The sequence below is a fragment of the Schistocerca gregaria genome, chromosome 8, assembly GCF_023897955.1.
Source record: "Schistocerca gregaria isolate iqSchGreg1 chromosome 8, iqSchGreg1.2, whole genome shotgun sequence".
Taxonomy (NCBI): Eukaryota; Metazoa; Arthropoda; class Insecta; order Orthoptera; family Acrididae; genus Schistocerca; species Schistocerca gregaria.
In genome coordinates this window covers 285417437-285429965 of record NC_064927.1, presented here as the reverse complement: position 1 = coordinate 285429965, position 12529 = coordinate 285417437, and the positions used below count along the sequence as shown (strand labels likewise).

At 44.5% G+C, this 12529-nt stretch overlaps 1 protein-coding gene across 2 annotated transcripts; it reads right to left on the bottom strand.

Moving 5' to 3' along the window:
• Positions 1–230: 230 nt before the first annotated feature.
• LOC126284695 (pupal cuticle protein 36-like) lies at positions 231–12245 on the bottom strand. 2 transcript variants are annotated; one of them, XM_049983827.1, is made up of 6 exons: positions 12159–12245; positions 7303–7472; positions 5094–5398; positions 4865–5057; positions 2640–3148; positions 231–986 (listed from the first exon to the last, which is right to left on the bottom strand). In XM_049983827.1, the coding sequence occupies exons 1-6, from the start codon at positions 12165–12167 to the stop codon at positions 877–879; spliced, it is 1296 nt and encodes a 431-aa protein (XP_049839784.1). In that variant the 5' UTR covers positions 12168–12245; the 3' UTR covers positions 231–876. The 2 variants fall into 2 exon arrangements, with proteins under 2 accessions (XP_049839784.1, XP_049839783.1); XM_049983826.1 differs by having other exon boundaries at positions 4865–5398.
• Between the last annotated feature and the right edge of the window lie 284 nt (positions 12246–12529).

Sequence of the window (12529 nt, the reverse complement as noted above, 5' to 3'; positions counted from 1 at the left end):
CTACAATGATAGGGTAATCTCTACGCCTTTTCCATATATGTGTATAATAGAAGTATTCTACTGTTATCGTCCTCTTTTTTGCGAATTGTCGTAGAAGTCTTCAACTGTCCCACTTGCGTTCAGGAGAGAAATTTTTGATAACGAAGTTTTGGAGATGATGTTCAGTATATCTTCATCGAAGATAAAGATAAATGTGAAAGGGAATGTAACAAATGTAAAAGCTTTTGATATTTACTTAAACAACATTTATTAGAAAATAACTTTTTTTACATAGTTTTTTACTTTTGCATTAAAAATAAATAGTCTTTTAGAAGTAAAGAAGGCGGGCTACTTCCCGTCTTGTTTGTCGTTCACGATGCCATTGTCGTCATAAGTATTGCTGCCAAAAGATTGTTTCATAATGACAGCGGAGGAAGCAAAGAAGGTAGTACTGAAACATATTTACAAATAGGACTTTCGTCATGTAACTTTCTCATAGAAAATCGTAGAAGTAGTCCATTGCATAAATCTGCTGCCGTCGTCGAATGGAATACCAGAAAAACTTCAGTGTTGAGTTTTCCAGCGTATTCCATAGTGAAGAGATATTCGTGAGCAAAGGAAACGCAGAAAAGGAGAAACAGCGAAGGTGTGAGTCGATCTGTCGAGTTGTCTTTATGCTCGGCTAAAGACAACAGTTAAGTCGTCTGGTATATTTGAACATTCGTCAGGGACTGCGGCAACAGTAGAGATCCGCATTCCTTTCTCCAGCGTCACGCATGAAAGTGGTGAGAAGAGGTGAAGATAATGGTCAGCAAGGTGGGCAGTGGGCTGGCCCACTGGCCACTTCCAGCTGGTGAGCGCGCTGGCCGTCCAGTCCAGCTGGAGGCTTCCGCGCGCCTACTTTCCTGGAGTGGGGTAGGAGTAGCCGCTGGACGGCGAGTAGCTGGGCAGCGCTCCAGGTCTGCCGCCAAACGCTCCAGCGCCGGCACCGGGGCGCCCAAAGGCTCCTGGAACAACACAGGGGCGTCAGTCGCACAGAGAAATAGTTAACGTACCACAGTACCGAGACCAATACAGATTGTTCATGTTAATTTCACTGTTCGTGGCATACTGCGCTACGCACGAAACGACACGACATACAGACGGTTCTATGTAAAAAAACTTTAATCCTTGAGACAGCTGAGACCTCAAAAACGCTCTGTTATTTCAGTGTCTCTGTTACAGATTCACTTACCTCTATAAACATTTCTCAATTTTTTTCTAAACTAAGCAGTACTACTGATCAATGTCTTCTCATAATTCGTCATGTCGGGAGCTCTAAAGACTTAATTATTCCGTAATAAATTGTGTTTCGTGTCACAAATCGAGCTAAACCGAAACCATGCTTTCAGTGCTGAAATTGTTGGCAGTTGTCTCGTAAGGTTAGACACGCTGTTATAACTGAGTTTAAGTTTTAAACATTCCATTTCTGTATAAGAGTACTATTCGGTACATCACTTTACGTTGATACATGGAAAGTCATTGGTAGTATAGAAGGAAGTGATTGCTTCTTCCCCTTCCCTTCCCCAATTGTTTATACTACTGACTTGAAAATATCACCGATATTATCTTCTGTATAAATTTGCTTTTCAGTACCTCAGGGAACTTCCCTGTGACGATAATGTATGCAAACAACATCGTACCATTAATTTTCCTCCATACACTCTATTTCAAACGTCTCTCTTCACGTTTTCTAATTCTAAAACTGACGTAATAAGTATGAAAGACTAATATAATGCTGTCTCGGATGAAATTCAAACTGAAGCGTCAGTTGTTAATGGATCATTCTAAATAACCGAAGTTGCATGCTCGCATTAGGACGATATTGCACAATATTCTAGAATAATAGGCGACACAGTGAAGATGTTCAGTCAGTCGAGTTCACGTATGTGCCACCGAAGTAACTTTAGCTTGTGTGGCTATCACTTTCTTTTCCTTAAGGGTACAGATGGAAAATGTTAGTGTAAAATCGAAATCTAAGTTTAGCTTAGATTCCGCGGCATGGATTTTAGAATTGATCTTCGTGAATAAACCAGATGGTAATAAAGAGATGATAATATTTATCCAGATTCTAACAACTTGCTCGACGCATATTCAGACAGACACCTCATAAAGTTACATTTCATAAAGCAAGGATTAGGATTTTCACAAAAGTTTTCGTAAAGTAGAGGTTGGGATTTTCATATATAAAAATACTTTGCACCAGAACCAGCTAGTGCTGGTGGGAGCTAGTGGATAAAATCAGGAAAGCTTTCCTTATATTTGTTGCAGGCACTAAAGTGCACTAACATTTTGGCGTATCTAAACAGACCTATTATCAGCTGCTGGTGAGTCTTCCAGGTTGTACGACAGTGGACAATGAAAGTTTTCCGTTTCTAGCGATTCATTCAGAGCTGCGCTGAAGATCTTCAGTGGTCAATTGGACAGGAACCAGGAGCATCTCTGCGATGTTCATCACAGCTCTGGACGAAACGTTAGGAGCGGAAAAGTTTAATGTGCCATGTTCAAATAACCGAGAAGAATCACCAGCAGCTAAGACTTCTCGTTGCGAAAGCATTCGCTGCATCTACCGGTATTGTTATTTAGACACCAAATCAAGAACTGAACGTTTAAACACTTACCAGGTGCCCTGCCACCAAACGCACCACCAGCTCCAGGTGCACCACCGAAAGCTCCAGGAGCGCCACCGAAGGCACCACCAACTCCAGCTCCAGGGCGACCTCCAAAGGCACCACCGACACCAGCTCCAGGAGCGCCACCAAAGGCACCGCCTGCTCCAGGAGCGCCAGCGTATGCACCTGCTCCAGGAGCGCCAGCATATGCACCTGCTCCAGGAGCACCTGCGTATGCACCACCGGCAATTCCTCCACCACGGGCAGCAGCGGCCTCCTCAGCAGCGTTCTGCTCCAGGGAGCGCAGGATCTCCTCAGGGATTGGGGGTGGAGTGGGCAGGTGGGCACCCTGCGGCTGGAAGCCGTTCTCGTCGGCAGTGTAGGTGACGGTGTACTGCGCGCCGTCGTCTCCAGTGTATGTGTAGCGGCCCTGCACAGTCTCGGCCTCAGCGTCGGGAATGCCAGCGTTCTTCAGGTAGCCCTGCTCGTCCTGGGCGATGCCGTTGGCGGTCTCGTAGCTGTAGTCACAAAAACACAAAATTGGGTTTATGGTGTCAAAGATATTTCCTAAATAACTACGTTAAGGATGGTATTTCTAAATATCAAATACTAAAACGAAATTACGCAATGGTAACTTATGAAGAGATCAACTTCGAATTAAACTTGTTGTAGATGACATTATGTTACAACAGGTAGCACCATGCAGCTACTTGTGTTGTTAAGCTGCTACTAATGAAGTTCCTGAAGCAACGCTGGTCAGATTCTAAGACAATAGTGTCTCTTACCATAACCTTGCAGAATGACGACATCTGGTCATGAATGTGTTCACTGTATGGCTACTAGTATTGTTATTAAGAGTCAGAGTGAAGAACTGAACGTTTACACACTTATCAGTTGCCCTGCCTTTACAGAACTAAACACACCAATGTGCAGCACCTGTTCATATCATAATTAAAACTTGATTCCAAAAACATAGGCATTACCGAGTAGCTGCACGGTCTTTGGCCCCTTGCCAAGGTTCGCGTGGCTTCCCTCGGTCGGAGGTTCGAGTCCTCCCTCGCGAATGAGTGTGTGCGATGTCTTTGGCGTAACTTAGTTTAAGTTAGATTAAGTAGTATGTGAGCCTAGGGGCTGATGACCTCAGCAGTTTGGTCCCATAGAAAAGTACCACAAATTTTCTAAAATTTCCAAAACTTAAACAGCAGTAACTGGAATACGGCAACGAAAGTTCTAAGAAGAGCAAGAGGTTTCACTATAAATTAGTGTGTAAGAAGTGATACAGAACTAGTGTGGACACCATCAGTGAAACTGGTAAGAAGTACAAAACCCTTTCAAAATTGGCTTGCTATAAACCACATCAGAGAGGTAGACTGAATATCCTGTTCTCTGAAGTGAAAAATTTGAGTTTTAGTAAAGTAAAGAAGAGTTAGCAGTAGAAGTATTTTAGTGTAAGACTGGTTCATTTTTATGTTGTGAATGTTCGAGCAAACCAACTGCATTAGACCCATGAGGTGGGTTTCAGGAATTAATATTGCTTATATAAACTGACATATGTTGGTGTCTGAGATTCTTCAGGCATATTAATGCTATAACGATTCATTTGTGACACGTTAACACTTCATAACATCGAATAAAATCGTCGCAGAAGTGACAAACCAATATAGAAGCTTTATGACTGTCTAGCAGCGCATAACATTCCTTGCTCTTTATCAAACATTAGCTTAAGCTACTTGAAACAGTTCGATGTCTCTTTGAATGACTACATAATATCATAAACACCACTATGTACTTCAGGAGTAATTTAGTCAAAACTCTGTGAAAATTTAATACGAATTCCATTTATAATCAGCTTACTTTCATGAAATGTGTAGTATTTTATTATATCATCAAGATCAAAGGACAGCGCTTCACTTGTGTCTTGGTGAATAGAATTTATGAGTAAATGTGTAGTACAAGAACAATAATACCATCAATGAAAATGAGAAGCTCAGACAAAGAGGCTATTCATGGCCCAAGAAAGAAAATGGTAACAGAAGTGAAACTAGAAACTTTGTGTTGGAAATAACCTAAGAAAATTCGTCATTCCAGCGAAAACCGGAGTACTTATAGTTACAGATATTATTACAGTGTCAAACATTGAAGATGCCTGATCATTGTGTTCAGTCAAGTAATTTATGAAATAATATAATTAGACAAAAAATGAAATCATTTGAGGAGTCCATTATACAACTTACCTGAAGGCGTAGGAACCATCACCATTGTTGACATTTTCGTATCTGAGAATGGGAATGACAGGTCCCCTGGCAACACCAGCTCCAGCACCACCGAGACCAGCGCCTCCGAGACCACCTCGGCCTGCACCGAGACCAGCGCCTCCTAGCCCGCCGAGACCTCCGAGACCAGCGCCTCGTCCTGCACCTCCGAGACCTCCCAGACCAGCGCCTCGTCCTGCACCTCCGAGACCTCCCAGACCAGCGCCTCCTGCTCCAAGACCAGCGCCTCCAAGACCACCTCGCCCTGCACCTCCGAGACCTCCCAGACCAGCCCCTCCAGCACCAAGGCCAGCGCCTCCAAGACCGCCTCGTCCAGCACCTCCAAGACCACCGAGACCGGCACCTCCGAGACCAGCTCCACCTAATCCAGCGCCACCGAGACCGGCGCCTCCGAGTCCGCCTCGTCCGGCACCTCCGAGGCCGCCGAGGCCAGCACCTCCAGCACCAAGGCCGGCGCCTCCCAGACCGGCACCACCAAGCCCAGATCCTCCCAGGCTGTGACAAATGTATTGTTGTAATGAACCAGTACTCAATTTGTTACCGTGATTAGGAAGGCGATGACAAATATGAAAGATAGCCTTAGTAATAATGAGTGCTAGGTGGGCCCCATTCGAAATAGTATTCCTCGCTATCCCTTGATCTGTGACTCAGTTCACTGACTTAATTGCTAAGATGGACACCAAATGAAAACTACAATAGAACTTGGATTTTTGTGTTGGGCAGTACATTACTAGAGTTGGAGTTAGAGTTTACTTAGAGACTGTTTGTAGTAGTGGATAACTATCGAGTCTTGAATACTGATCTGTAATCTAAGCAAATGTAATCAGCAGATAACACAGAGGTAGCAAAATTATTACGATAATTCTGCTTAGTCGAGATATATCAAGAAACTAGTACTGCACTACATATGCAGTGGCAGAAATGATGGAAACATTTAGCACTTACCTTGACAGAAATAGTAGCCTCTCCTATGAAACAGACGTCTCGAAAAGTTCAGCCAAACAGTTCAAAGTGATATAACCGTCACCAGTATCAGTGTACAGTACAAGACACAATCTGATCGTGGTAATATCACCGACTTGGCATCGGCAGGCTATTCTGTTCCTTTCTGTGCCACTGTTACACATATTTGCAGGTTGATTTAACGAGGGTGTTAACGGATCATACAAGAAGTCTTAAAATAGAATAATTGAAATGGTAAAACAGGATTTTATGTCTTTTTTTTGTTTCACTAGAACTCCATGGAGTATAATATGCAGAGCAGGAATAAGAGTTGGCCTTTCGACCAATTGTGAAAGAAGAGTACCAAAGAAAGCCCGAGATATTATGCTCCGTAGAATTTTACCCTGGAGTTTGTGTACTATACAGCGAACTACAGGCTTCATACGTCTATATTGTGCCCAGAGATAACGCTGTGTTACTGTAAGAAAGTATTAGTAATCATGGTAAAATGTTAATAGCTGTTGCAAAAGAGTAAGCATAATTACATGGTTTGGCACCATTTATTATTATAAGAGAAAAAACTCCACGGCTTACTGTATAGCTTGAAAGGAAACATCATCAGTCTGCTTTAAATCCCAAAATCTAGATCTGGTGAAGGTATAACCTCAGTGAAACTTTATTTTGTTCAGTTATCAGTGACTTTTCTTTATCTGAGTTCGACATATACATATTAGTAAATGCATATCTACAAACATAGAAGCGTGTTGTTGAGAAATTTCTATTGTTCCACATATGAAGGGCTCTTCTTAGAACAACTGAGGCGAAGCCGTGTGTATCGGCATCAGTATTTATCACTCGCATTTTACATGGCACGGATTCACTCAGCCGGCTTTTCCTTCAGTCGCCTTAACCTGGGCGGGAACTAGCCGATCGCGAGTCAACATGCGCGTCGCCCTACCACTCTGTAAAGGAAACTTGGCGGCTGGTTACTTTACAGCGCACCTCAAGGAATCGTATGGCGCCTGCGCAGTCTGCGACTCTGCATGGTATGCCTAGTTAGCGCTAAGTGACCACACCCCTCGAGAATGCGGCTGTGTCGCTAGGAGAGTTCACATGGGTAATCTTCGGGAACTTCCGGCTACGTATACGAAGCTTATTTGTCCTCTCTATCTTGCGCGTGATACCTAGATGAAGACCTAGGTAATCGGACCTGCATCAGTAGCACACAACTTTTCCTCATTTCGTTACTGCCTAGAGTGTAGGATGGCTGATTGTTCAGTGCCACAATACTAAGTAGTACCGGTGTAATCTCAACGGCCACATATAGTGTCGTTACTGTTCATTCTCACTTTTCTTGAAAGATAACTGCTTTCTCAAAGCGAGATAAGAGTCCAAATAAGTGTCAGTGAACGTATTTGAAAGTTGTAGTATTGGGAGCATCATGCCCAGGTACTCACCCGCCGGCTCCGGGCCTTCTAGCTCCGAAGACCCCTCCTGCTCCCGGTCCGCCGAAGGGCGCTGCAATGGCTCCAGGGGCTCCACCAGCCAGCGGTGCACCAGCAGGGGGCAGGTACGAGTTGTCCAGGCGGCCGGCCGCAGCCACGCCCACCAGGGCTGCCAACAGCAACTGCCAAACACGACCATCTTAATACCAGTTCACTAGTGACTATCGGAATGTGTTTTCCCAAGGTGAGCAACACACGTTCTGGATGAACTGTCTGATACAGGGTACAGTGAGTGACAAATTCGATGTAAGGGATGGTGAAACTTACGAGAAAGCCGTCCTACGTCAGTTGGACATAGTACAAGGAATCCAGTGAAGTGAGAGCACTGTGTTCAATGTCGAAATAAACTACGAGGCGGTAGGAGAAGAATGATAAGCGATCGAACCTAATACGTTAAACATGTAAGTGGAAAATCGATTGGGATCAAAAGACTGGAAGAAATGGAGCAGTATTTCTGCAATCTGCAAATTTTCAATGAAGTCTTAAGAAGATGGAATTTCGTTGCCACAGAAGGATACAATAACAAGGCGTCCGTCCCGACTGCTAGCAAATAAAGAACAGAAAGACTGTAATAGGGTGAAAGAGACCTCACAGTACTGTCTCAGCCGTCTAATCACATGGCTAACAATACAAATCCACTTCGGAAACAATTTTTGACGTGCTGTAAATCAATTTTGAACTGTCTATCTAGTAAAATATCAAAAACGAGATGCTGACTTGCATATAAATTGTCCGTAAACACCAGCAGGATGTGTGTAGTTATTATACATGTGACGTGCACCTACGAATGAGCGGAAAGTCTCGCAGTTCATAAAACACGTGAAGTAACAAAATTCATTTCAGTTGAAAAGCATACCATACATTTCGACGCATAAAAAATATAAACAAAGAATCAGGTAATTGCGGTATACAAGTCATGTTAATTAATACGTATTATGGTGAATTACAGGGCGTACCGTTTTCCTCATTCTTCTTGTACAGCTATTACTAATTTAAAATAGCTTAGAACTTTAGACGTGTGAATTTGTTCGGTTTAAGATTCGGTTTAAGACTTCATTTGCAGAATGTGGCAGTTCTCGTTATCTGCCAGAAACTCTACCAAATGTTCAGTCTTTCAAACGAAACTTGCCTAGTTTGCTACCATAGTCTTACGAGAAGAAGAAGAAAAAGACTAGTAGAGAAGCTCCAAACAAGCTGGCAGCTAGTAGTCTTTATTTCGCAGCTTAGAACAGCCATAACACTCTTATAACTAACCAAAATATGAAAATTATGTTTCTGTCTCAAGCCGTTAAATTTTAAACTATTATCACACTCTGACGCTTCTAATAAAACTCTCGTGAATGGCTGCCTATCTTTGAAGTGTATCTTGTGTACGATTCTGCAAAATCGTTCTTTATCGGTTGTATATATCTAATTGACATCGAATTTCAGCCGTTGAATTACCAACTTCATCTGCTACGACATAATTAAACAGTAGTGATAATGTATCATTACAATTGTCGACATTATCCAGTTAGAATATTGTCTAGAATCAAACATAATTGTTATATATATACATTCAACCTTCATAGACCACGAAACACGTATTCCTCTGTTCAGTGTTTTAAATCTAGCCACTTGCTGCCGGTGAAATCTATCTTATACACTATAGAACTACCTCTTTTCGCACGCAGAGTTGCATAGAAATACGTGCTACACATATGTCTTGGAGAACTTTCAACAACGAGCGAGATCTGTGTCAGTCGACTATTTAACTGGGTGAAAAGAGCGAGAAGCGACAGCACAATACTCAATTTGCAAGGAGTGCCACTAACGGCGGTCCATACCGTGGGCGTTAAAGCACCGCACGCTGCACGAAGTGACGCCCGCTCTCTACGCCTACGTAGTGGAGACTACCCACGCCCACAATGTAAACCGCAATTCTGGGAGACGTTCACTTCTCCTACAAAGAACAAACACCTCCCGATTCCGGAACTCCGCGTTCCCGTAACGTCCTCCACCTAGTCGACCACACATACATGAGCCGCCAGCTGGATGCTGGCACATCTCGAGTGGAAGACACGTCCGAGAGAGGCGAACTGGCCACGACCCCTGGAGCAAAGCCGGCCTGGCCGTGTCTCACTTTCTAACGCCCGCGCCGCGCCGTGCCGCGGTATTACGGCAGCAAAAAGAGACCGCAGACTATCCTCCGCGATTACGCGAGGAGCGGACGAGTCTGACGACCGCTCGGCGGTCAGACTGTCTGGTCCCGTGCAACACAGCTGACTAGGTCGACACAGGAGCGACGTAATTCTGCGGGCGGCCTGACGAGCTCACTAGTCTACGTCGAGACTGGTAGCACAATGGCTAACACACTGACCACGAACGGAGTTCAGATGCCCACCTGGATATCGTGGAATAGGATTCACGAGTTCTTCGGTTAGATTTCACCATCTTACTCAGCTGAGCAGGTATTTCACTTCAGTTAAAGCTATCGGGCAGGGAGATTGTGATCGGTATATAAAACCTATTCACACACGTTTCGGCCGTATCATGGCGAAAAAACATTAGTGAATACTTTTATACATCGACAACGGCCTCTCAGCCCCGAAATGAAAACTAGTCGTATATTTTATGTGCAACTAGTGCTCCATCTTATAATAATTTCATCTGGACGATGCATTAAAGCTTTAACATCACATGAGAGGTGTCTTTCGTCCCAGCTCAGTTCTCAGCATTAATGGTGCTATTTTGAGGACCCGAGTTCCGTTCCAGAACAGCCAGGAATTTCTCCTTGGCGGGAAGGTTCAAATGGCTCAGAGCACGATGGGACTTTATATCTGAGGTCATTAGTCGCCTACAATTAGAACTACTTTAACCTAATTAGCCTAAGGACATCACACACATCCATGCCCGAGTCAGGATTCGAACCTGCGACGGTAGCGGTCGCCCGGTTCCGGACTGAAGCGCCTAGATCCTCTTGGCCACGCCGGCCGGCTTGGCGGGAAGGCTGAAACTGGTGGACTCAGCTAATAAGGTCCACTGAGGAGCCACTTGATTCAGAAGCGGTGGATCCGAGGTCAAGAGAGCCGACAACGGCTTTGTTGGTCCCATGCCTCTCAGTACTATATCTAAATGATGCCATTGGGTGAGGATGACACGGCGGTCAGTCGCTCGACATTGGCCCATCCTGGCCAGAACGCGGATCTTTGCTTGCTTTGCTTTGGTGTGAGACGAACTAAAAGCGCATTTGCTCATTCTGAACAGTCTGAACAGATGTCTAATTTGGTTTATCCCCCTTACGTGTTTAAAATATTTATAATGGACTAAATTTGTCCTTTCTTAATATCTCCTCCCTTTTTACAGTTCAATACAACTTTACGTAGTTGTTGCGAATAGCACTAAGATGTGCCTCATATATAGATCTCGTAATTTTGTAACAACAGTTCCTTTAAATATAAATTTGACCTGGTTCGGCGTTGCAGGACAAGGAGAAACTGTAGAATCGATTTATTTGTTCTGTTCGAGTGTGGAACTTGATGTGTCTGGATATTCTGGTAGGAAGGCTGTAATGACAATGAGAACATTAGAGACGAATAACGCGTTCCAGTTAGGGACGGACGGTTGGGAAGAAGATCGCGTTGTTTAAAACTATCGCGAGACGTGTCTAAAGCGAATTTAGGAAAAACATTGAAAATCTAAAAGTATCGCCGATACCCACTGTGTTACCTCACTGGTTTGTTGCATCCTGCGTCAATTAAAGTAGAACAAGCACAGAAGACGCGAGACTCGTTAGAATAATCACACAGAAATCTAGATCACCCGAGGAAAGTAACTATCAAAATCGTCGTTCCACCGACGTTTGGGTCTTGCTTCGTCTTTGACTTTTACTAGTTAGGATTAATAAACTAAATAAATCACAAATAGAAGAGCAGCGTGTTTCCTGATCAGTCCTTTTCGTATGTGCAGGAGCGTCATGTCGATGCTTATACCCAAGTGGGAGACGCTGCAATGCGAGAGGCTTACTGTCGCAATTCTGAGGCATACGTTCTGAGAAGAGGCAAACAACGTACCACATTCTGCTATATATCTCTTGCCACGCACAATACGCGAATGGAACATTTGAGCTGGGAAACTGGTGGGCGTGCGCCATCAGGTGCCATAACGTGCCTTAGAATAAGAAGATACTCTATAAACATGAAGCTCTATCTGATCACAGGAAAAGACCAGCATATACTCCAAATTTACTACAGCATCAGTTTATGCTACTTGTTCACTCTTTCGGACTCCGTGTAATCGACGCCTACTGAACCTCGGGCAATGTGAGTAAAACTTTCTGTAGATTCACTAAAAATGTTAAGTAGTAGTCGTTAAGTGGGATAGTTGTTGTAAAGTCTAAGTATCTCGCATTGCGTTGGATGACCTCATCATGCTTCATGGGAAACTTGACTAAAGCTTCTTCACTATCCGAAAGGGCCTTCAGGTGTGGCACTGCTGGAATAGCTACCAGTTTGCAACAGTGTGTACCGTGGGAAAAAGGCTCCGGGGTCGACTGGTTACGATCACCACCGAAACTTGTAGAAAGTGGCCCAGTTACATTAGAGTAGTCTACAGAACCCACATCATCGAATAACACAAACAGCAATACTAATGTGCAGACCATCGAAGTAGAATACTGGAAACTACACGATTGCCTTTATTTTAGCGCAGTTAAAGATCTGCACTGTATGACCTGGACTTTCAACGACCCAGTACCGTCCAACGAAATCTCAGTAGCGGCTTGGTTGCGACTACTGGACATATTGACGATGTTTGAGCAGTGTACTCACCAGCTTCATGATGTCTGTGATAAGTGCCGCTGGCTGGACGATCGGTGTGTGAATGACGATGGCAGTGCCGAGAGTGGATTGGCGTGATCTGATGCTGGCGAGTGGTGCGGCTGCTCTATTTATACGGCGCGGCGCAACGCACCCTCTGCCGCGCCTCCACGCCCCTCCAACGCTTCCGTGCATCCTTGCGGCAACGGGTCTCCGCGGGCAAGGGGGCCGCTTGCGAAATGCGATCATCACCGGCCGTACAAGCGGTCCGCACGTTACCGCCGGAGCAGGCGGCAGTGGTGGTGGAGGAGGAGGGGCTGGCAGATCGCCGTCAACATCCAGATTACGGGCAGGCGGCCGTGGGCGAGTCTTCCACGGCGGAG

Excerpts from the sequence above, each read along its gene's own strand:
- LOC126284695 (XM_049983826.1), bottom strand. Across the intron at positions 3,149-4,864 it reads GATGGTTCCTACGCCTTCAG|CTACGAGACCGCCAACGGCA; the intron begins GTAAGTTGTATA and ends TTGTGACTACAG. Across the intron at positions 987-2,639 it reads GTTTGGTGGCAGGGCACCTG|GAGCCTTTGGGCGCCCCGGT; the intron begins GTAAGTGTTTAA and ends GTGTTGTTCCAG.